Here is a 25,210-nt window from a genome sequence, read left to right as displayed (position 1 = left end):
CCTTCAGGAACTGTCTTCAGAGTTACACGTAAACAGTCCAGTTTTTTGGTTGTATAATGTTGTTTCTCACCAAAAATCTTCCTGATTGTTGTATTTAACTCCAAAAGCACATTTAGATGTTCTAAAACTCTCCACATATTTTTTCCACGTGTAAAGTGTTCTGCTTTCAGTGAATATTCAAGTAGGCGCATTAGTCTCTGATCACATTTTCAAAGGGTTGACCCCGCAGTGCCATTAGCAGAGGTAGCTTAATCAGAATAAGCATATAGGGGCTTCCCTGGCGGCGCAGTAGTTGAGAGTCCTCCTGCCGATGCAGGGGACGCGGGTTCGTGCCCCGGTTCGGGAAGATCCCACATGCCGCGGAGCGGCTGGGCCCGTGGGCCATGGCCGCTGAGCCTGCGCGTCCGGAGCCTGTGCTCCGCAATGGGAGGGGCCACAACGGTGAGAGGCCCGCGTACCGCAAAAAAAAAAAAAAAAAAAGAATAAGCATATAATCTGAGGAACCTACTGTGGAGGTGACCGTCCTCAGATGTTTAACACCTGGATCAGTTCGAGGGCAACACTAGTTTTGAAACCAATGTGAGACGGGGCTCATTAACAGGGGAAACCGATGCTCACCCCCACCTCCAGAAGAAGCCAGACTAGAACACAGTACCCCGTCTGAACTCATTTAACAGAAAATTAACTTTTCCAAAGAGCTCACGTTACTGCAGAGCAAATCATGTTGCCTAAGGATATCTGGTAGACTGCTGGCTAAGCCTGGAAACGCTTCTGGGGAACTGACTGCTGAAGTGTCCCGGCTCCCGCGCTGCCCCGTGCGTTGAGTCTGAGCACGTCAGCCTTGCAAGGTGGGCCTGGGCCGAGCTCGCGGCCACGCAGGAGGGCACAGCACAGACACGCCAGGGGCTGGTGGCCGGGCCAATCCCATCAGCAGGGCCCACATCACCTCCACATTTGGGCCTCTTCCCATGGCTACCCACTCCCACCAGCAACATGTGTGAAAACTCAGAAAGCCGGGGGCCTCTTTCGGGCTCAGAGGACCTGTGCCCACACCTGCGCTCAGGCAGCGGTCTTGTCCCCCAACCTTACGGCGTCTCCTCCCCACACACAGACCTTCGCACTTCAGGCCGGGGGGCTCTTACAAGCCTAAGGGGCAAAGCCCTGAAAAGCAGGCCCTTCTGGCCCCGTGGCCGGCCCCGCCCCTGTGCCTCCTGCGCTGCATGGCCCTCGTGGGGGGGTGCCCCGCTCCCCCCGCCTGCACGGAACTCGCGGTCAACCTGCCAGGGGATGAGCCTCCCCTCAGCATCCTCTCCAGTCCCTCCCGTCTCAATCCCTCCTCCTTCCTGCAGTTTAAAGCCTGACTTAAAGCCACCCGGTGTGCACTGTTCCTGCGGAGGTCAGGGCCTGGGGCGTGGAGGTGCACGGGACCTGGAAGGAGGAGAGCTCGGGCCTCAAACCAGGGAAGGCTGCCGGAGGGAGGCTGCGGCCAGACAGAGGCGGCCTGTGGGGCTCGGCAGCACCAGACACGCCGCCGCGTGGCCTAGAGCCGCCGGTTCTACGTCTGCCGGGCTGACTGCGGCCAGAGCGAGGGCTGCGCTTAGTCACCACACACAGTCGGACGCACCGCTCACCGCAGAGAAGCAGCAGCCTGGGGTCCTCAGCCACCTGCTGGGCACCCGGTCGGGCCACCTCTGGAAAGAGCACCGGGCGAGCTCGGCCCTGCAGGGAGCACAGGCTGGTCCCCCAGCTTCCCGCCCAGGCCACAGCCCCCTTCACCAACACCCCCAGCACGGGCCCTCATGCCAAAAATTTAATAAGAAGGGAACAGACGACAGCGACGAAAGGAAACCAGGAGGCACGGGAACTTGGCAGGCGGGGAGCAGAAACTGCGGATTCCACCCGGAACCGAGCACAGACAGCAGCCAGCTCCACCTCACCCATCCCGGGCTCAGAGGGAGCGGCAGGGGCCGACCCCGGCCAGGGCTGTGTCCAGACGCCACCCACTAAGCGGGCTCAGAGGGAGAGGCGGGGGCCGACCCCGGCCAGGGCTGTGTCCAGACGCCACCCACTAAGCAGGCTCAGAGGGAGAGGGGGCACTGACCCTGGCCAGGGCTGTGTCCAGGGCTGTGTCCAGACGCCACCCACTAAGCGGGCTCAGAGGGAGAGGCGGGGGCCGACCCCGGCCAGGGCTGTGTCCAGACGCCACCCACTAAGCGGGCTCAGAGGGAGAGGGGGCGCTGACCCTGGCCAGGGCTGTGTCCAGGGCTGTGTCCAGACACCACCCACTAAGCGGGCTCAGAGGGAGAGGCGGGGGCCGACCCCGGCCAGGGCTGTGTCCAGATGCCACCCAGTAAGCGGGCTCAGAGGAAGAGGGGGAGCTGACCCTGGCCAGGGCTGTGTCCAGGGCTGTGTCCAGACGCCACCCACTAAGCGGGCTCAGAGGGAGAGGCGGGGGCCGACCCCGGCCAGGGCTGTGTCCAGACGCCACCCACTACGCGACGTTTCCGCTTTGGAGGTTTATCGGTTGAGCACGTGAGTACCGATGGCTGACCGGCTGCACATCTCCCTGTGGCTGGTGACGTTCCCCTTGCCTCGGTCCCTGCAGCACCCAGGCCGCCACATGAAGGAGCCCCAGCACTGCAGGCGGGTGTCTTTGTGAGAACTCCAGTCCGTCGAGCGTGACCGGGGGTGGGGGGAAGCCCCCTCCGAGCTGCGTCGACACCTGTACCTCCTGTTTGCCCGGATGTCAGTTCTCCTTCCTGTGCGCCCCCTTCCTGGCCCGCTCACACATCGACTCGGAGACGCCCTCAACTCAGATCCCAGGGGGCCCCCGGAGACGAGCTCGCCTCTGCCCAGGACCCACTTCGCACACAGAAAGCAAGCAGCGGTGTTCCGAGAAACACAGACAAGGGGGGCCCCGTCGCATCCTTTCTGGTTCCCGCCACTTCCCCGAATTCCCAGCTATCTATGCTGAATGATGACAGGGAAGGAGAGGGGATGGTAGGGGGGCCAGAGTTCCTCTCCCTCGGTCCTACGTATCCATGGGGGAGCCGAAGGCGGGCTTGGTGGGATGTGTCCGCGTCGAGAAGTGAAACAGAGCAGCGTCTCCGCCGTCTAACATGGACAGCATGTATGCACGTTCGAGCCATGAAATAGGAGTTGGATAATTTTGGTGATTTTGCGTGGGCATTAAATGCTCTTATACTTGCATTTAAAACCAGAATTGCACGATATAAAGACAAATGGTAAAAGTCCGTGCTAATAATTTCTTAATTTTTCTTGACTTAGAATGACGTGGAACAGCAAATAAAAACACCAGAATAGGTGGAGGGACACTGCGGAGGGAACGTCTGATGCCTTAGTTTCTGCTCTTCCCCAGCACTGGGCCTGCGGTTACGGAGCCGGCGCAGGCGGAGCATGCGCAGACATCAGCTCCTGCTCAGGGCGGCTTTTAGGCTCCCCGCCGCGATGCTCTACGGCCCCACCTTCCTTTTTCGATCTGCTTGTGTTAATTTGCGCCCAACTGGAAAAAGCTGAACAAATGTATATATTCAGAATCCCGAGCAGTTAACCACAGTACCCAATTCTGATTTATCATTTTAGCTCCTGAGATAGAATGCTCTAGAGTCATAACTGACCCACAGAATGGTCACACCGAGCCAGCAGTCCATCCCGCTGAGGACGGGCGGTCTTCCTCCCCGGCCGCCCAGCTCACGCCAGTTTGAGTTGCGAGAGTCCATGTGGAAGGGAAGGCTCTCCACAACTCAGTGTGGGTGACAAAGGGCTTCACCATTTCCTGAGCATTTAGTGAACGGCACCACCCGCATCACCTGGGACTGGAACAGTCCTATGAGACGGTATTACTGTATTTCATCCACGCTAAGAAGTTTTGATCTTGAGACAGACCATCATTTCAGTATTGCTAAGAAAAAGCCAAAATGTTGCCGGTTAAATGACGGCGTGCTCTTGATGTAAGATGCACCCCTGATTTCAGGGGTGTTAAGATGTGAACACAAAGTGCGTCTGAGAAACGATGGAACACCATGCAGTGGCTGTGGGGTGGAGTCGTGCTGCACGCATGCCTCCCCGGGGCTCAGCCTCTGACACTGGCAGGCCGGCAGCTCTCAGCTGGGGCCTTGTCTGCTCCGTTCCCGCAGCCACGGGGAACGGCCTCTGCCTAAGTCACCACCCCGAGCCTCCTCCTGGGCAGAGCGTATCCCAGGGCCCTGGCCCTCCTTGGGCACAGAGGCCGAGCCCCGCGGCCCCATGGGGTCACCTCTGAAGGTTGTGCCCAGCTCCAGACCCAGAGCTCCTCTGGGCTCCGCTCCGCACCTCCTGCGCAGCATCGCCCTTGCGTCCCCCCTCTGCCCAACCAGGCTCCCATCACCTGCACAGGTGTTATGCCCTGAGCACTCTCCAGGGACCTGACCACAGTGAACCTCGGTTTCAGTGTCTGGTTCCAGGGCGCCCGACCAAAGGCGTGCGGTGCTGCCCACACTCCACAGGTAAGGAAATGGAAACCAGGAGAGCTTGGGTACTGTCACAACGTGTGTGCCGAGCTGATGTGGCCCGCTTGGAGCACAGCTGGAGCTGATGCTTCCTTCTGACTCCAAACCCACCCCCTTTTCTCTCTACAGCGGTTCTTAGAGTGTGGCCTGAGGGTCTCCATGGGTCCCTGAGGCTCTAAGGTGGGCATTAGGTCAAAATTATTTTCATAAAATACTAAGGCACTATTTACCCTTTTCATTTTATTTTCTCTTACACTGGAATTTTCCAGAGGCTATGTGGGTGGAAATTGCCTAGAATGAGTGCAGAAGCAGATATGAGTACCCAACTGTTTTCTCTTAAGGCAAACGTTAAAGAAATATGCAAAAAAATAAAACAAAACAAAAACATAACACTTAACACATTTAAAAAAATGTTTTGGAAGACAGAGTTACTATGGTTATTATGTAACAAGTTTATGATGACTATTTTTATTTTAAACGGAATTAAAACACAGCTTTTAAAAATTTTCTCAATTTTCAGTTTCTAAGACAGTAAATGCATATAGCACTAAACCCACAAAAATGCAGAAGCTCTTTGGGGTCTTCAATAATTTTTAATAGTATGAAGGGTTCCTGAGATCAGAATTTTGAGAACTACTGTTCTACACTCTGCTGTTGGGAGTTCTAATCCCAATTCTGCACCAGCTAAGTGACACTGGGAACAACCTTTGTGCCTCTGTTGTTGTTTTTTAATGTACTAAATAAAAAGGTGCATTCCTCTTACAGCAAAAAGAAAGCATGGGTGGAATACTGAAATTATAACTATTTAAAATTATACTCTTCTATACTATACTGAGTATTGCTATTCTCTGTTATTCTATGAAAATTATAGCAAAATATATATTAGCTTACTGTATAGGGTTAAAATGATGTCAAACGTGCAATCTGAAAATCCTAAAACATTCAGATAAAAAATTTAAGACACACAATTTGACAGCCGTCAGAATGGGAGAAAATATTTGCAAACGAATCAACGGACAAAGGATTAATCTCCAAAATATATAAACAGCTCATGCAGCTGAATATTAAAGAAACAAACAACCCAATCCAAAAATGGCCAGAAGACGTAAACAGACATTTCTCCAAAGAAGACATACAGATGGCCAACGAACACATGAAAGGATGCTCAACATCACTAATCATTAGAGAAATGCAAATCAAAACTACAGTGAGGTATCACCTCATACCAGTTAGAATGGGCATCATCAGAAAATCTACAAACAAATGCTGGAGAGGGTGTGTAGAAAAGGGAACCCTCTTGCACTGTCAGTGGGAATGTAAATTGACACAGCCACTATGGAGAACAGTATGGAGGTTCCTTAAAAAAACTAAAAATAGAATTACCATATGAGCCAGAAATCCCACTATTGGGCATATATCCAGAGAAAACCATAATTCAGAAAGACACATGCACCCCAATGTTCATTGCAGCACTATTTACAATAGCCAGGTCATGGAAGCAACCTAAATGCCCATTGACAGACGAGTGGATAAAGAAGCTGTGGTACATACATATACAATGGAATATTACTCAGCCATAAAAAGGAAAAAATTGAGTCATTTGTTGAGACGTGGATGGATCTAGAGACTGTCATACAGAGTGCACCAAGTCAGAAAGAGAAAAACAAATATCGTATATTAACGCATGTATGTGGAACTAGAAAAACGGTACAGATGAACCGGTTTGCAGGGCAGAAGTTGAGACACAGATGTAGAGAACAAACATATGGACACCACGGGGGGAAAGCGCAGGGGGGGTGGGGATGGTGGTGTGATGAAGTGGGAGATTGGTATTGACACGTATACACTGATGTGTATAAAACTGATGACTAATAAGAACCTGCTGTATAAAAAAATAAAATTTAAAAATTTAAAAAAACAACCAATACTTAACTTTCTTTGGGTTATTTGTATGGAAATATGTTAATATAAATGTTTCAGACATTACATGAAATTCCTAAAAATCTTAAAAAGAAAAATAAATTAATACACGAGAGAACAATGTGTCCACCCATGAAACATTGCTGCCTGCAGGAGACAAGGATAGTGAATAAAAGTGAACATATTCTGCTCCTTGACGTACGTATTTACACTGAAGAAGCACGTTGCACAATGAAACCCCATTTCCCCTCCCTTCTTCAAGGGGAAGGCCCTGCAAGCTGCCGTCTGTCACTGAGACCGGACCCTCATCTCTGAGGAGTGGCCGCGACGAGGCCGAGCGATAGCAACACGCAGCCGACTCTGCCGTGGACGCGGCTGCCGAGGCCGCGAGATGGCAGGGAGGTTGCATCCTGTGATTTTCCACACGAGAGGGTGAAAACATGGGTCCCAGGCGTCAGACTCTCCAGTTGGACGATGATTTCCCCTGAGATCCCTCATTACGCCCCATAACATCTGCAGACCTGACCTCCAGAAACTGACCCTCACACCCAAGGACGATGGGCAGTTTGGAGGGGAGCCTACCTGTAAGGCCTGGGGCCGCCACCTCCAGCACGCTGGCCAGCGGGGGCCGAGGCAGAGGAGTCCCGGAATCAGCCGCCCGCGGAGGGGGAGTGGAGCACGGAGAACTGCAGCATTAGGCGGCAGAGGGGCCCAGGGAGAAACACAGAATCATGTCCAGAAAGTACTAGAACAAGCAGTTTAGGAGAGCACAAATGTCCCCATGATGCTTCTTTTCAACCTAGCCTATAAAACCTTATTTCACGCCTACACCTCCGGGCTTACTATGGTAAGTCCTCCACTGCCGCTAAGACAGAAGGAAATGCAACGTGCTGCCAGGTACAAAGTAACAGAGCGCAACGCCACGGGCCTGTCCAGCCACTCGGACACGCCCTCTAGTGGCCCAGCAGCAAAGAGCCACCAGCAGCAGAAGTCAAAACACCATCCCCAGCCAGGACCCCAGGCCCAAAAGAACTCCTCCAGCTTCTGTGCGAGGCACCACAGGGCTCCCAGGACACCAAGTGCAACCTGCTCAGGACTGGCCGGGGGAATCAGCTTAAAAATAGGGTGTTCCCGGGAGGGACCAGGTGTTCCGGGGAGGGGCTGAGTTGGGCTCAGGAAGGACAGGAATGCGGCTCCAGGCCCCGAATGTCCTTCCTGCCTGTCCCCTCGCATCGCGATCACAGGGGACCTCCAGACTGGCTCCCATAGGGCACAGCCGTGCTCGTCGGTCAGTGAGCAGACCTGTGGTATCATCATCATCCTCACCGCTGTTCTAAGGAAAGAACTAGAACATATCCTCATCCCTTGGAAAATGGCTGTTTTTCTGGCCTTTGAACTGATGCACAGAGCTAACCAACTTAGCAGAAACTCTGCAATAATTCCACTGGAAAAAAAATAGGTGGTATGATCTGTGTGATAGCTCCATAAATTGGAAACGGAGTATCAAATAAATAATATTTAACACTTGGAAATACTTACGTTTATAAAAGGGTTTAAAATATTTTACTTGATTTCAGCGTTTGACCTTCACAACAGCCCTGTTTGATCATCCACATTTACCAGACGAAGAAACTGCCCCTCAGAGAGGTTTAGTCACTCCACTCCCCTCCATACCCGCTGCCAGGAGACAGGCAGGCAGTGAATCACAAAACTAAACGTGCTCTCACCAAACGGCCCGGCAATCACACTCCTTGGTATTTACCCAAAGGAGCCGAAAACTCATGTCCACACAACCCTGCACACAGACGTTTATAGCAGCTTATTCATAATTGCCAACACTTGGAAGCAACAAAGATGTCTTTCAGTAGGTCAACTGATAAATAAATCGGTCACTCAGACAATGGAATATTATTCGGCACTAACAAGAGACAAGCTGTCAAGCCATGAAAAGTCATGGAAGAAACGTCAAAGCATTTTACTAAGTGAAAGCAGCCAATCTGGAAAGGTGGCATACTGCATGAGCCCAACTACATGACATTCTGGAAAAGGCAGTTAAAAGATGAGTGGCTGCCAAGGACTGGCGGGAAGGGAGGGGTGAGCAGGTGGGGCGCGGAAGCTTTGGAGGGCAGTGAAACTACTCTGTGCAATCCCATCATGGTAGACGCATGACATTGCACGTGGGTCAAAACCCGCAGAATGTACAAAACAAAAAGTTAACCCTGATGTGAACTATGGATGTTAGTTGATAATAATGTATCAGTATTGACCCATCAATTGCAGTCAGTGTACCACCCCAAAGCCAGACGTTGATAACCGAGAAAGCCTTCTGAAGCGGGGCAGTAGTGTATGCAAACCCTCTACTCCTTCCGCTTAACCTTTCTGTAAATGTAAAACTGCTCAAAACAATGAAATCTAGTAATTTGAAAACTGGGCTTCCCTGGTGGCGCAGTGGTTGAGAGTCTGCCTGCCAATGCGGGGGACACGAGTTCGAGCCCCGGTCCGGGAAGATCCTACATGCTGCGGAGCGGCTGGGCCCGTGAGCCATGGCCGCTGAGCCTGCGCGTCCGGAGCCTGTGCTCCGCAACGGGAGAGGCCACAACGGCGAGAGGCCCGCGTACCGCAAAAAAAACACAACAACTTATTTTCCTCTATGTTTCACCTCCTCCATGAAGTGCTCTCCATATACCTTGAACTCCCTTTGAAATGACCGAAATGATCTCACATTCTGACCCCGTGAGATTGAACCGCGATACACACTGGATCCCCAGCTTCACAGCCTTCTGTCACAGTGCTGGGAACAGGCGCTGGGGACTGGGATGGGGATACAAGGACACATCCTAACCAAGCTGGGACACTGAACCCTCAAAACTGCTCTGCCGGGAGAAGCACCCCTTCCTCTCCTGAGGAACCTAGAACGCCCCCCAGGCGGTGGCCTTGCTGCCCTGCTGACCCTGCACCTCTCTGTGCATCTCAACCCGCATCTGGACGGCAGTCCCAGCAGGCCCAGAGGGTGAGGCGTGGCCACAGAGAGAGTGCAAAGCACATGAAAGAATTGCATGATGTTGCCAATTTGTAGCAAAAGAAACACATGTGGGGATGGATCTTCAGGATGTGAGGTCAAGGCGGAATGAACAGAAATTGGACCAGGCAGAGTTTATTGACATGGGGCCCTAAGCACAGATTCTCCAGCCAACGGCTCCAGCAGTCTCCACCGCTGCTTGACATAAATAGGGACACAAGGTCCCTACTGAAGTGAAGTGGAAACACCAGAACTCCCTTTTTACGTGACAGAGGCATGTGCCCAAAGGCTTAGAGAGAGCAGCACAATCGACCTGCCCATGACCCCAGGAGGGTCCAGAGAGCACGAGAAATAAGTTCATGGGTCCCAGCATCCTCGAAGGGCTCACAGAGATGCCCACCTGTGTCAGGAATACACTGGGAGTTGCTTCCATTCATCTGGGAGCCCTGAGTGCACCAGGATGATGGCGCCTTGGGGAGGCAGGGGCCAAGTGGGGGCACCTAAGTGCCAAAGAGAAGGGGATGTGGTCACCACAGAGCAAGTGGCCCACGAGGCCTGGGGCATTGGTTAGCTGCTGGCAGTGTTCCTAGAGCTGGACGAAATGGGCCTTCCACCAGCATCCAGGGACCTGCACCAGCAGGAAAGCTCTACATCTACTGAATCGCCAACATAGTCACAGCCCCTCCACCATTTCCACACTTGGAACCTCCATGTCACAGACCAGAGCCCCTTGAAGGATGGGTGGGAGCAGGCCCCCTGGAGGAAAGACTCTGCTACACGAGCCAGACACTCATCCTGTTCATCTCGCCCCCAGCCTCCAGCAGGGGCCTGCAGCCTTCTACCGGGGCAGCTGTGCGCTGAGGAAAAGGACGTCAGCACACTCTTCCGTGACCACTGGACACCGGCTCTCAACTGACAGTAACACCAGAAGACCCAAAACATCACCAAGGCCCGCCAGGCACAGAGGGGCTTATGGGGCAGGTGAGCAAACCCATGCTGCGGTTACTCCCCGGCTCCGGAATGCACATACTCAGTGGCTGCTAGAATCCCCACCCTGTTCCCTGACCTGCGGAGCGAGGGTATCCCATGGGAAAGGCACTCAAAGCACCTCCACTTAAGGCCACCACACGCCGCAGTTTCCACTTACAACATCATAGACCAAAAGCAACATCCCACTCCTGGAGTGGGTGAAGCAGGGTGAGGACTCCCACGCCCGTCCGCGGACGGCGGCGGGTCCCATGAAGGGACCCGCACGGGGCCGACTGCCACCACCGCCGCCGCCACGTGTCTTCTCTGCCGGAGCGAGTGGCACAGCCCACGGCACCTGCTCCCCCGCCCGCGGGAGCAGTCATCAGAGGAAGCCCGCTCTCACGGGCCAGGCCAGCCACAGCGCCACGTGTCAGCGCTCCAGCCCTCGGCGCCGTCCAGGGCTCTGGGACCCTGATCGCCTTTCCTCTCACGGGCCTCATGCAGGGGACACCGGTACACTGAGGACACTGTGGGCAGGAGGCAGCCACGGTCCCACGTGCCCAAGGGAGATGCCTGCGCTCGGAGGGTCCACGGCAGACCCGATGCTGCAGGAGCCCGGGAAGGCCGCGGCAGGTGAATCACAGCGCAGACCCTCAGGGTTCATCCTCTGCAGAAAACGTCTCTCCCTGGGGAGGCTGCGCCTGGCCTGCTCCCGGGCCTCATTCAAGACTGCACACTTGCCCGTGGTCCACAAGCAGCCGGGCGGCTGGGCTGGGACACTAGGAACGGGGCTCCGGCGGTGCGGCCGTTTTGCAGCGACACACACAGCCACCCCCCCCCCACCCTCACTGACCGGCAGCGCCAGCCACGGCTGCCGGGACCACCTCGAACCCAGGAGGGACCCAGGCCGCCTGCCCCCGCCCATCGCACACTGGCTGGCTCGGCCCTTTTCTAACTCCTCACCACCTAAGAGGCCAAGGGCTTTTAAGAAGAAGCAACATGTCTTCCAAGCACTTGGCGCCGTAGCGGCCGCTGGCCCAGCAGCAGGGCGCGGATTGGGCCCCGGCCTGCGTACCTGTGCGGGAGAGCGCCCTCAGGGTGGCTGTCAGGTGCTGCAGGACCCCTGGCGACACTTCGTAGTGGTGCACGTCTACGGCTGGAAGCTCCTGACACCGTCCAAACGCTCCATCTGCAACAAAGGGAGGCAGGTCAGGTAAGAGAGGAGACAGACAGACGGCCAGGAAGCCCTGGCCACGGCCAGCGGCGAGGCTCCGAGGGGCTGCCAGGATCAGAAGCACCTGCAAAGTGACAGTGTTTTAGGTGAAAAGCAGAGCTTCGTGGAAACCACAGATGCAAAGGCTGAGTCCGGCGTGGTTTGGGTTTTTAGTCTACTTTCCAGCCCTCCCTGCCCAGCCCCCGCCTTTTTGTCATTTGCCAGCAGAGACTTTCACACTTTCGATGTGAAGCTTTGCTTCTGCCTGTCCAGTGACCAAATGGGCAATAGTCTTCAGGCCCGTCTTCCAGATGAGAAACAGGACGCCTAGGAACCTAAGTGCCTGGTTGCAGGAGGTGCTGGTGGCAGGGCCATGGAGCCCTGGCAGGGCTGGCTTCCAGGGGGCCTCCTCAGAACGCAGTGAAGAAGGGGGGCTCCAGGAACAGTGAGATATGAATGGGGACCCATTATCCTGCTCTGTCCTATTTGTCTGAAATGACAGACTCTGCTCATCAACATCTTTTCAAACCGCACCTTCTAATTAATTTGGACCCTAATTAGTCTTTATTCAGCGAATTGTTCACTTTGAGACAAGCTTCCTATGGGGGTTCAAACATTCAAATCACCGCCTTGGGTACAAAAGGCTAATTCAGGACCCAGGGCCTCGCCCAGGGCTGGGCGCAGGGGGAAAGCGCTTCCATTGTTCACTGCCTTTCAAATGCAACCAGTTTAATTAGCAGAAACGCTTTGCCCAGCGCCAGGCTGATCAGCGATTGCTGCTCGCATAGTCCACGTGTGCTTAAGGCGGACGCCCCGCGTGAGCAGCAAAGAGTCATCGTAAGTGTCCTCTCACAAGCACCTCCCGGATTTCCGTGGGCCTCTGCAAAGCCCAGAGAATCCGGGAGGCGACCTGCCGGGCTGCTGGGCTCCTGGGAGCAGGCAGACAGCGGCCACGTGAGGAGTTCAACCTTCAGTCTCTGCCCCCCCTCGGTGAGCGCCGCTGAAATTAACCCAACTGCCACCAGTGATCCGGGGACAGTTGTCTCGGACGGAGGGTCTCCTCCCCACTGCCACCCCCCAGCAAGATGGACGGTCTGCTCGGCTGGAACACAGACGATAAGTGTCCCTGTTCTCTGATTCCGTTTCATGCAAAGAACTGCATGCCAGTGGGTGGCGTGCTTGGGGTGTGGGGCAAGGAGAGAAGAGTGAGAAGCCCCAGAATACACCGGAACTTTCATGTCCCTCTTCAGGTGGAAACATCTTGAAACCAGGGAATGGAAGGAGCATTAAAACGGTCCAACCCAACGTTTTAGATGAGAAAACCGAGGCTGGGGTGTAGGGAGGGATCAGTAGCTGAGCTGAGGGGCAGGCAGAGAAGTCAGGTCCGTATCAGCGACCAGCTAAGCGCCTGCGGGTAGCCCCGCTTCCGGGGACGTGTCTGAGAGCCCCTCCCGCAGGAGACACCCCACCACTCAGGCTGTCACAGAGGAGAATACGGGCAAAGACATTTCCTCGCTGTTTTGGAGTGTTCCAGGTAAATTCTCTCCCTTCTCGAGTGTGACGGCTTCATTCTTTCAATCTGGTTTGTGGTGTACACGTTGTAAATATATTCTAAGAAAAATATTCATCAGATTTTCTTGAAACCTTTCTTTTAAACATATATTTAGACTATAGATAACGTGATACATAATATTGTTTGTGCTTTTAGAATCAGTGTTAGCTAATCATTTAATTGTTTGGATCGTCTGAAAGCTAACCCTGGGCGCTCTTCACCCCTAGACTCCAGCCACGCTGGTGAGGCAGCGACACTGTCCCCAAGAGCTTCTTTTAATTAATAAACTTTGTTTTTCAGAGCAGTGTTGGGTTCACAGCAAAATTAAGAGGAAGGTACACAGATTCCCCATAAACCTCCTCCTCTCCATTATCAACATCCCCATCAAATGGCGCGTTTGTTACAGCTGACGAACCTACATTGACACGCCATCAGCATACGGGTGCGGAACCCATAGTTCATGTTAGGGTTCACTCTTGGCGCTGTACTTCTATGGGCTTGAACAAACGTACACTGACGTGTACCCACTATCACAGTGTCATACAGAGTATTCTCACTGCCCTAGCATCCCCTGTGCCCCACCTGTTCATCCCTCCCTCCTCCCTGACGCCAGCAAGCAGTGATGTTTTTCACTGTCTCCATAAATTTGCCTTGTCCAGCATGTCATATGGTTGGAACCATACAGAACACAGCCTGCTCAGACTGGCTTCCTTCACTCAGTCACATTCATTTCAGGTTCCTCCATGTCTTTCTGAGGCTCAACAGCCCTTTCTTACCAACACTGAACCCTATTCCACTACCTGGACGCACCACCGTGTATTTACGCATTCACCTACCCAAGGACATCTTGGTTGCTTCCAGGTTTGGGCGGCTATGGATAAAGCTGCTATAAACATCCGTATGCAGGTTTTTGTGTGGACGTGTTTTCGGCTCCTCCGGGTAAATGCCAAGGAGCACAGCTGCCGGATCCTATGGTAAGAGTCTGTCTAGTTTTGTAGTTGACCACCAAGCTTTCACCCCCACCAGAAGGGAGGGGCCCTGTTGCTCCTCGCCAGCGTTTGGTGTCAGCGTCTGGATCTTGGCTGTTCTAGGAGGTGTGCTGTGCTCATTACTGTCTTACCCAATGCATTTCTCAATAATGTCGTTCATCTTTACCACCATATTTAAAGGACACCAAGGTATAAGTGTATGCGCGTGTGTGTGCTATGTACTGTGTGTCTACGTATGTCTGTGTGTTTTCACGCCTGCAAATGTGTGTAAGTGTATGTAGATGTGTGTTGTGCATATGTATGTGAATGTGTGTATACGTGTACATGTACTGTGTACGTATGTCTACCTCCATGTGTGTATGGGCGTATACGTGTCTACTGTGTACGTACATGTTTATGTGTATGTGTGTGCACTGGTGTCCACATGTACGTATGTGCATATAGATACACACAGCCTCTAACACTTGTTTAACTGCCAAACTCACCACAAGAACAAGGAAGCTGCTCTTCCAACCTCTAAACTCACCCCAGAAACAGATGTTTCTAATACCTCTGTCCCAGAAACCTGGTTCCCTCACTTATTCCTCAACAAACAACTTCATTACTTTTTTCTCTGCTTCCGCTGGAGGACGGCGTACACTCTCGTCAGCACACCTCTGAGCATGTCCGGTCCCGTGTCCACAGCGAATCTGTGAGGCCCCTTCCCTCTCCAATGAGTGGACTCGTCCCCATGTACGCTGCTCTGTGCTGCCCCCTGACCCCCAGACACGGCCCTGCTCTAACGTCCCGCTGGACCAACAGGCAGCACAGCCGTGGGACGTGCACTCGGGGCAAAGACGGACAACAGCGGCTCCGCTCTCAGGGGCTTCCAGCTCACAGGGCAGACGGCCCCACAGCGCTAAGCACACGCAAATTATTCACCTCTAACTGTGACGTGGGCCACAGTGGACAGGCTACGAGGACAGCAGGAAGGAGGGGCAGCAGCCCCGTGCCACAGGCAGAGGCCCCAGAGAAGCGGCACCTAAGGAACGGGCTGGCCCGCGCAGGGCTGGCGAGGACCTGCAGGCTGGGGAGCTGGACCTGCAGAGGGAGGGAGGCGCCTGGTCACTGGGGCTCCGGGACCAAGAGTGACAGAGCTCCAGGCTGGAGCGAGCTTGGCAGGTCAGGCAGACACAAGGGCGTGGGGAGGGCTCGGCCTTCCTCCGGGAGCTGCAGGAGCTGCCAGGGCCTTGCAGGCAGGGGCCGCTTTCTGCCAGGAGCCACGGGGCTGAAGGGGGCTGCTCGTGCAGAGGGGGTGGCTCAGCGAGGGCGGTGGAGATGGAAGAACTAGCCAGACCCGTAGCCTTTTCAGAGGTGAGCCCGCAGGACACCGATGCTGCCCAGCTACAGACGGTCCCACCCCGTGTCTGTGTCCCACAGAGGCTCTGGGCTCAAGGGGGTATTCTGAGAGGCGGCTCATAGAACGTGTGTTTCTCCAAAGTAGTAACAAAGCCCTCTTGAGGCTGGCTGGCAGAGGTGGGGAAACAGCGGCGGCCTCCTGATGGCCACTGGCCCCAAGCACTGCCCACGGGCCTCCAGGGGAGGGAGACTGCATCCCTCCAGGGGGAAGTCACCCCCCAGACCTCTGTGGGAGGTGACCACAGCAACCACAGATGCAGGCATGGACCTGGACTCCCCAAACTTGGGGAACTCAGCGGAACTCTGAAGCTGTCCCCACATCCCCCATTTATTCTGCAGAGCAGAAGACGGATCCCCACTGCCTCTGGGGGCCAGAGATTGGATGGGTCTAAAGACAGGAATGGAAGGGATGTTTGAGGCCCTGAGAAAGCAGATGGCCATCTCCCAGCCAACCAAGCACCACAGACCAGAAGTTCTGGGAGCAAGAGCTCTGTTTAGAGACACTCTGATTGTCAGTCACCTAGAACTGGGAGGCTGATTTCTTCCGCTGTGAAGGGAAAACATTAACAAGTTTTTGGTTGGATTTTTGGAAGAATGTGAAAAAACTGCTTGTTTATCTTGTCTGTTCATCTGTTTTAACCAGCTCCCCTCAGAGCACTATCTCTACAGGCAAACGTCACTTTCACTCATAACCATCACTATCCCCTCAACACCGACGCAGGCCCGTCTCAAGGCCTCCTCCTGGACCAGCTTTCCAGATCACTTCCCCCTGAGAATGTGGGACTGCGTGTGTCGCCAGCCTCACCACCACATGCGTGTGCACACACATGCACTCACATCTCCATGTCGACAAGACCCCCCTCACCCCCCAACCCTTGGGCACCAACATACGTCTCTGGCCCAGGAGTGCCCGAGCTCCTAGGAGGCAGGCGTCACAGCTCCCGCCCCTTCAACCTCCCAAGCGTCTGACACTGCGCTCTGCAGCCACTGTGGATTAAATAAATGTCTGTATCTGATTAACTGGTGACCTTGCGTTTGCCTGGAATGAAACAGAGATGCCCAGAGAAATGTGTAACACCACTAGCTAGACCCTCACGTAGATTTAGAAGTCTTCAACTCCCAGCAGATGACCTGGCTGGATTAGGGACCCGAATCACTGAGGCAAAACAGGGCTCACAGTGGGGACAGCAAACGAGGAGCACGTGTCCCCATATCTTCTCAGCCAACACTGCACCTCCTCCCGTCTCATACTCAGGCTCAGGTGCTGCCACCCCCCGCCCTGAGCACATCCACTTCCCAGCCTCACACATGGAGAAGGCGGGCCTAGTGCACCTCTGCTTGGGGGAGGGACACGTGGAGACGCTGAGCCTTCACCCTCAAGATGTCATGGCTTTCAGGGACTGCTGCGTGCTGGGTGTCTCAGAGGACGACCCAGAACCAGCAGGTCAGGCCAGCGGGCAGCCATGGGCTGGAACAAGTCGGTTTAGGCTCCCCCTGAGACACCTGTTTTTGCTACGTGTCCCTTCAGTGATGTGCCTCGGGCTGGCGTTAAAGGACCTTCTAAGAAAAAAGCCTATGGAACCTAACCGTGCACCTGCTGAGAACAGTCACCCCCGGTTTCACGGCCATCTTTATCCTGAGACCATGGGAGGACCCCCCACCCGGACCCCAGCGCTGGGATGGACTGCCTTCCACCTTCCAGGACGCTCTCCGCCTGGGCCCGGCAGGAGACCAACCTTTCTCAGTTGTGCAGGCTTCGGTACTGTTCATTTCAGTGAAGTAAATATTTTCTTTGCTCCCATAACATTCCATCCTCTTTCCTCCTTTTCTAAGGTCTTTGCCTGTTTTTGTTCGTTATATGTCTTTTTTTTACATTTCTTCATTATCTCTTTGGGAAGAGATCATAGGACGGGGGATTAATAAAGACGATGTGATCACCTAACCTCGACTCTCAAAGTGGGCTAATTAGCTGAGGGCACGTTTACAAATTATTGCAACGCACACAACTGCTCAGTAATTGTGTGAATAGTTTATGCGCGTACATAACACACGTGTGTAAACGTATTATCTTGGTTCCCTGGAAACCTCAAGATCAATGTTCTTGATTTTGCAGCAAGAAGAGATTAGGCAGCAGAGGCGCCACAATGATAAAGTCCTTGGAAATGAGGGTGCACCAGAGGCGGCTGTACAGTAATCATGGGGCCGGTGAGAGACACAGTATGAGTCATCTGCGTCAGAATCCCTTCCCTCACAGGGAAGAGGCCACGAGCCTGCGAGGCAGCAGCCTCGCCCCTTTCCACAACCGCAGGTGATCACACGCTGTGGCATCATGCAGTCCTCAAAACACTGTGTACAGTAGGCACCAAACTCATGTTCATGCCCCTCGTGAGGGGACCAGCCGTGGGATGAGAGTAACAACAGAAATCTGTCTACAGCAGCCCATGCAAGGCAGGCGGGCACAGCAGGCGAGGCCACGGGGCCTCCGGCGGCACCTTCAGGGGACCCGGCCCACGCCCGGCCCGCGGGCCACGCCCGCTGCTCCACGCAGAGCTGCCCGTCACACTTGGTAAGACGGCCTGCTTGTCCCCTCTCCCAGCGGGTGGCAGGAAGGACAAGGCGGCAACAGTGACCCCTCGCGGCTCCGCCCCGCACGCAGCGCCGGGTCCTCGGCAGCCTCGGCCGCAGCTCTGCCGCTCAGGCTGTGGACGCCCCCGCCGGACCCACGCCAGCCACTGCGACTAGGGAGGCAGGGCAGCAAGACACACACAGGCTCGCACACACGCCTGTGCACACACACAAGCTGACACGCTCACGACTGAATGCACGCGAGCACGTGCGTGCACAACGCACACACCGCCACACGTGTGCACAGTCGCACAAGCTTCGCGCACTCTCGCCGTGCACACGCAGAAGAGCAGCTGGGAGCCTTCCCACGCCGACCCTGTGCCGTGTCCCCCTCAGGGCACTGGGCGCACCGGCCTGGCCTCGTCCCTGCGGAGCCCTCCCCAGAGCGGGGCGCACGCGCACGAGCCTCACCTTCCCCGCGCTCGCGGCTCCACCTCGGCCAGCCTGGGGCCTCGGACCCCGGGCTACACGGACGCGGGCGCACCTCACTGTGCGGGGCCCTGCGGGAGACCCCGTGGGTGCTCAGAGCGCAGGCTCAGCCTGACGGGCCGAGGGCACCTGTGCCCTCCCCTCTGGATTGGAGGCGCCCCTCATGCCCGGCGGGACAGCTGTCACCACAGAGGAAGTGCCAAGCACAGGCCACACCAACGGCCCCACTGCAGAGGCATCCCTGCCCCTCAGCACCAAGCCCGCGGCCCGTTAATCAGGCCTCAGGCACGCACACCCCTCGCCCCTGGAGAAGCAAAGCCAGGGTCTGCAGTCCCGCGTCTGCAGAGTCCACGAGCAGGCAGTCTCCCCGTCTATCGACAGCCACCTGCACCGGGCTCGCAGGCCAGCCCGGGGAGCCCCAGGCTCCAGTGTCCTGACGTTCCAGCCTGGAGCACCCTTTCATTCTCTCCTGATTCCCCTTCTGGGACCCCTCAGAACCCCAGGGGTTCCCCACCCACCCCTCCAGGTGGAAGCTGCCCTACCGTGCTGCCCAGGGCTCCCTTGATCGCACAGGACCTCTTACACTATCGTCGCATAGGAAGGAACCCACTGCTCCCTCAGAGCCCCAGGGGTGCAGCAGCAAGAAAAAAGCTCTCCCCAGACATTTCTGGAGAAGAGAAAAGTAACAGCAGCCCGGAACCACTGCCCTGTTGAAAAGAATTCTCCGGAGAAGAGAAAACTCTTTTCTTGGAGTTGATAAAATACCCTCCACATACGCTTGTACAGCGAAGCCGTGAAATTGTTTCTATTCTCGGGGAACGCGATTCCAGGCTCCTGTGACGGAGCAGCGCGTGCACAGCACGGCCGGGCCGCGGCCCCCGGGCTCAGGAGGCGGTGACACCCCACCACCCCTTCTGTAAATGTCAGTGGTCCACTTCCCCACCCTGCAAAGTGGAACGAGGTCTGGGAAGGTAAACTTGGTACTGAGCCCCAGGCCAAGGGGCCGGGCTGGGGGTCAGGGCACAGCCAAGCAGAGGTCAGGCCCGCCCACGTGGGGAGAGTGTGAAGACGGCAAAGAACAGAGCCTGCTCCCGTCCAAGTGCTTCCCTGAGCATTTTACTTGTAATAACTCGTCGAGTCCCAGACATACTCCCAGGAACGTGCTGCACATGGGCCCCATCAGCCCACTTCACACAGAGGGTCGGGAGTCACCCAAAGTTACAGCCCCAGCTCCCACCGTAATGCCTGAGGGTCCAGCCAGGATCCTCCAAATGGCCTCCCTGCACTGTCTGGCATCAGCAGAGCACAAGCCTCCTTTCAGAACGTGATCCCAGTTTTTGACATAGAAAACGTGGTCGTCATAGTTACGCTGCAGTGATGGAGTGTCTTGTTCTCTAAAATCCCTGTGGTCCCGTGTATGTCAGCTCTCAAAATAAGAGTGAACGTTTATGGACGGTTACGGAGTGCCAGGCCCCATTCTTGACACACTCAACCCGGTTAATCCTATGACAGTCCTCAGTGGTCTAAGCTATCACGGTCCCCTTTCTCTGTCGGGAAAACTAGGGCCCAGAGAGGTTGAGCGACTTGCCGCAGGTCACACAGGAAGTGGCAGGCTGGCTCCAGCGTCCATGCTCTTTACTACCATCACGCCAGCTCTCTCGTGTGGCTGCGACGAGAAGCACGCAGCCGGGGCATGGGGAGCAGGGCCAGCTGCTCCAGGTTCAGGCAGCTCAAGGACCCTCGCCATTGTGACTGCCCGAGCCCACATCCAGGACGGAAGGAGAAAGGGGGCTGGCCAGCACGTGGCTCCTGTAGCCAGTGGGCACCAGCGACAGCTCTCTGTGGACTCCGCACCTCGGCCAAGTCGCCCCCGCGGCCACAGGAAGCGTCCATGGCCTTCTGGAGGTCGTTCCCCACCCCTGCGCGCGGCCATCCTGGAAGCGGCGCCTCCCACCCACTGGGCTCAGGTGAGCGAGGGCAGCTCCACCGTGGTGACCGCCGAGACGCGGGGTCACTGAGGCGGCTGGGGCTCCCCCGATTGAAAAGGGACCCACAGACCGGTGCTGCCTCCAGACCTGCGGTCAGCCCTGCCACGCCGCCACTCCCAGCTCAGCTCAGGGCTGAGGGCTGGATGAGGCCGGGACGTCCTCACTGCTCAGCTGCTTCCGTGTTTCCCAAGGAAACAAAATCAAAGGCAAAGCATCCGATAGTCGCCGTGACTCATGGACGTGCTCAGCGTCTGACAGATCGGAGAACTCGACGGAACCCGGACCTTAAGAAACTAACAACCTAGGTAAAGTATCAAGACAGATACGATTTTCCTTCAGGAAGCAAACAGTCCACACAGCTAGTCCCCGTGCAGCGTTGCTGGGAAGGTACAGAGGTGCGGCCGCTGTGGAAAGTACGGAAGTCCCTCAAAACCTTAAATGTAGAATTAGGGCATGGCTCAGCAGGCCCGCTTCTGGGGGCTCCCGGGACACACACGGGGAGGCGGAGGCCTGGGGAGAGCCCCCAGCCAGCCAGGAAACACTCCTCCGGCTTCACTTGGGCCCCTCCTCCCAGCGGGACCCTGGGGTGAGAGACGCCTGGCGGCTGCTGACCCACCCACCCGCAGGTGTGAACTGTACAGCCTCGTGCTGAGGCAACCAGGGCCCATCAGAACCAGCTTCCAGGACCCACGGGGATCCCATTAAACAAAACCAAAGCTACCTTTTGGGGACCCCGGGGGGCATTGCACTTTTCCGGGGTAAACAGCCTCAGGAACGCACTTGGGGAGGTGGGAGAGGGCAGAGCCTGCAGCCTGGTGGGCGCCACGGGCCGGCGGGGGCCCTGCTGCCCATCCCCCCGGGGTTGCCCCCGCACAGCCGGACCCCGACGTGGAAGGCCGTCCGCGTGACCTGGAGGCCTTCCTCAGCGGTGGTTTAGGCTCCGGCCGCGCAGAGAGCCAAGGAGAGGGCGCACAGGCCCCCCCAAACGCCGGGAGCCTCCTCCGCTGACCCTGCCGCCGGCTCCGCGCGGTGCTTCCCTTAGAACAGCCCGGCCGATCACCGACAGCCAAGGCGGGGCCGGGTCTGTGCAAGGCCGCCACCCACACCTGGCTGCAGCTAAACTCCTCAGGGACTTCCGACCCCTGAGACCGAAGTGTTTGGGGCGCCAGCACAGAAAGCTCTGGGTCTCCAGAGCCAGCGGTGGGAGCTGGCATCTGGGATCCTGAGCACAGCACTGACCGTCAAAGGCGAATCACACCTGCGCCTCCAAAGCTCAGCCCTTCCTGCAAAGAAAACCCGACTCAGCATCACGGGGACGGCTTCCAGCTGCTGGAACCGGACCGTCTAGGCGGGGCAGCAACAGATCCCCAGTGCAGGCGCTAACCTCTCTGAGCCGCTTCCTCCGTCCTCCTGGCTTCTGCTCTCTTCCCACCACGGCCAGACCCCGGCCTGGCCACCTGCCCGAGGCTCGCGCCCCAGCGCCTGGGTCTCCGCGCCTCAGCCCGCAGACCACACCCCGGGATTCTGGAATACACGGGGTTTTTTAACCAGAGCTGAAGAGAGCAGCAGCGTGTATTGTGTTCAGGCCCTTTCGTCCTACAGACCGAAAGGCTGAAGTCCTGAGGGGCCGGGTGACCTGCCCGGGTTGTCGCCGCCCTTGCCCCCCGCTCACCACCAGGACACGCGCCGCCTGCAGCCACCCTCACCCTTGGCCCTGGTCTGATGCTTCGGCGCCCACGGTTTTCCGTCAACCAGTGACAACAGAGTAAACTTTAAAGTCTGGGTGGAAAGACAACACACCACTCTGGGCTAAGTCCTAAGGAGCCCCTGGTCGGCGGCTTCCACACTGCTGAGCACGACGTTGAAGCTGCAGCTCATGCTCGCTGCAGGCCTGAAGGACTGCGTCTGCCTCATACCCGAGTTCTACTAAAGGGCGAGGAGACAACAGCAGGAAACAGGCTCCAGTCCCAGCTTTGCCGCCAGCCTGCTGTGCAACCCCGGGCATGCGACTTCCCTTCTCTGTGCCTCAGTTCCTAAAACACAGCAGCTGAATTAGATATTTTCCAAGATCCATTCTGGTTTGAACGCTCTGGGCTTGCGTGAAAGCCCGTGGGGCACCAGGAGCCTCTGCACTGCAGGTGCTCTGAGACCAGGAACTGCCCACCTTCACCCCTTCTGAGAGTGGCAGCCAGCCCCCGCCAGCACCGGCTCCTCCCTGCACTGGGCCCGTCTGTCCACTTGTGTCTGAACAGAGAACTGAACAGAGGCGGCCGCCACAGCCTGAGACCTGCGTGGTGCTGCCCTCGAGTAGCCGGGGGCCTCGGCCCGAGAGCACCCGGCGGGCGGAGGTTCACTCCAGTCCCCAAAGCACCAGGCTTTGCAGAGCTGCTCAGCCACGCTCAAGATCCAGTGTCCACCACCTGGACGCCACGGGGACTGCTGTGCACACAGGCGGCCCGAGGGGACGGAATCCAGAGGACCCTAGGCGGAGAGGAGTGCCGCGCCTGTGGCCCCTGAGACCGTGGAGAAGGAGCCGGCTTCCGACGGGGGCGAGCTCGGCCCCTCGGCCGCTGCCCCGCTTCCAGGACCCAGCACTGACCAGCCTCCAGGCGTCTCATTCTCAGAACTGAGGTCACAGCCATTGAGCCTTACGTCCAACCTTTTTTTATGGTGGAGAATTCTTTCACACACATACACCCATGCCAGATGTCTTTGTGGCTCTGCCTCTGTGGCAGTTCAATACATTATTAAAATCCGCACTGTTGGGATACAGACAGCTGATGTAAAAGATGGTCATTTTGAGCATAAGGACAATAAAGCCGGTTTGACTGCAGAATTGTGGATAAAACCCTCCCTGGACTCTGAGTCACTCGTCCCTCTTTGTTTCACCTCATATGTGAACGTTTATATTTCTTAGAAAACCGCATACAGCCTATTGTTTCCCCCTTTTCTCCCACAGGCCAGGGACTCCAGGCAAGTGTAAGAGTCGGTGCAGCAGCCTGACTGCCGAGGGCAGCACGGCCGCTTCCCTCTGCTCCTCGGCTAGGATTTCCCATTTCAACTCCAAATTCATCCGACTCACGCTACAGCTCTCTGCTGCTTCCTTACTTTTGTTGCTACCGTCGTCAGAGGAAAGCAGAACATAATTAAAAATCATGATAGTAAACTCCCAACTGAAAGGCGCCCAGAACTCTAGCGTAAACCCAGTGCTGGCCTGCAACACAGGCCCAAGGCACGCCTCTGAGTAAGTGAATAAGAGGCCTGTCTCAACGCGCACCAGCCTCGCAGACATGGAGATGGAGCCTCACGTCTTCTCTAGGAGTCAGATATGTGGACAAGCGATAACATCATAAAAAAGCTAAAGCACACCTTCTAATAGCCAAGTTGTCTTTGCATTTTCTATGGGGAAGTTAGATGCACTGTCGCGGGGAGAGAATGTTCACGCAGACCAACCAAAACGCACCATGGTCACCCTCGAAATCGCTGCTGGGAAGCAGGAAGCGCCTTCGGAAGCACAGCCTGGAGGAGCCCAGAGGGCTGTGTGACTTTCACCCTATGCTCAGCCTCTCTGGTCGTCAGGGGCTTGGGGTTTGAATTTTGTTGGTTTGTTTCTGAAAATAACAGAGAGGAACCAAATGATCTGAACCTCTCTTCCAATTCTACAATCCCACGTTCTTGTACAAACAACCAGGAAATAAAAGCCAAGATTCAAGGGCAGAGGAGAGTGGAGTGGACGCGGGGCTTGTGTGCAGGAAGACAGCTCCCAGACGCTGGCAGGGTCTCAACTACACTAAGGGGCATTTACTGGAAGAAAGACAATTAAAAGATGAAGAAGCAGGGCTTCCCCGGTGGCGCAGTGGTTGGGAGTCCGCCTGCCGATGCAGGGGACGCGGGTTCGTGCCCCGGTCCGGGAAGATCCCACATGCCGCGGAGCGGCTGGGCCCGTGAGCCATGGCCGCTGAGCCTGCGCGTCCGGAGCCTGTGCTCCGCAACGGGAGGGGCCACAACAGTGAGAGGCCCGCGTACCGCAAAAAAAAAAAAAAAAGATGAAGAAGCAAACACCAAACCACTGACTGCGCCCGATTTGCAGGCCTCAGCTGCAAGCTCTTGGGTGGGGTGTCCCTGCCCACAGGCGAGGGCCGGCCTGGGCTGACACACCGGCCAGGCTTTTTTGCTGCCGTCTGTCCTGAGCGCACAGACAAGCAGCAGGAAGCAAGGTGGTTTATCTGAGGCAGCTAATCTCCCATCAGCAGCTCTCTGCTCCAGCCCGTTGCCAGGGAACCAGGCTGCCTCTCTTATCAGCCCGGAACGTTCCACTGACTATTCAGAGAAGAACAGAAAGGCCTGGCGCTTAGGGCTGTGAGCAGCACCGAATGAAAATGACACATTATGCGGGATACGGGGACGGAATCTGTAGCCCTCGTCTTATCTGGACGGTGACAGTTACTCAAAAACAGCCACCCATCACTTGCCTCTGCACCCACTCCTGTCCCACCTACTGAAGAGGGTCTTGCCCACCTTCCAGAGGGAGGGAGGGGAGGGAAGAGGAGAGAGGGGGAGGAAGGAAGAGGGAGGGGAGGGATGGGGAGGGGAGGGAGGG

The 25,210-nt window shown here is 56.0% G+C and overlaps 1 protein-coding gene across 13 annotated transcripts in view; it reads right to left on the bottom strand.

The window, feature by feature from the left end:
- The window catches only part of PTPRN2 (protein tyrosine phosphatase receptor type N2), a 692,817-nt gene that overhangs the window by 500,265 nt on the left and 167,342 nt on the right, over positions 1-25,210 (bottom strand). For 11 of the 13 annotated variants that reach the window (XR_007479336.1, XR_007479337.1, XM_049715043.1 and 8 more), the window contains exon 3: positions 11,492-11,605. The exons of the other annotated variants lie outside the window; for them this stretch is intronic. Coding sequence is in view for 7 of the 11 variants with exons in the window: in XM_049715043.1 (XP_049571000.1) it covers positions 11,492-11,605 (114 nt within the window). In the remaining 4 variants the exon portion in view is untranslated. The remainder of the gene's footprint in view (positions 1-11,491; positions 11,606-25,210) is intronic. 13 annotated transcript variants of the gene reach the window in all.

This window comes from Orcinus orca, chromosome 9 (genome assembly GCF_937001465.1).
Source record: "Orcinus orca chromosome 9, mOrcOrc1.1, whole genome shotgun sequence".
Lineage (NCBI taxonomy): Eukaryota > Metazoa > Chordata > Mammalia > Artiodactyla > Delphinidae > Orcinus > Orcinus orca.
This window is presented reverse-complemented; position numbering and strand designations above follow the sequence as displayed.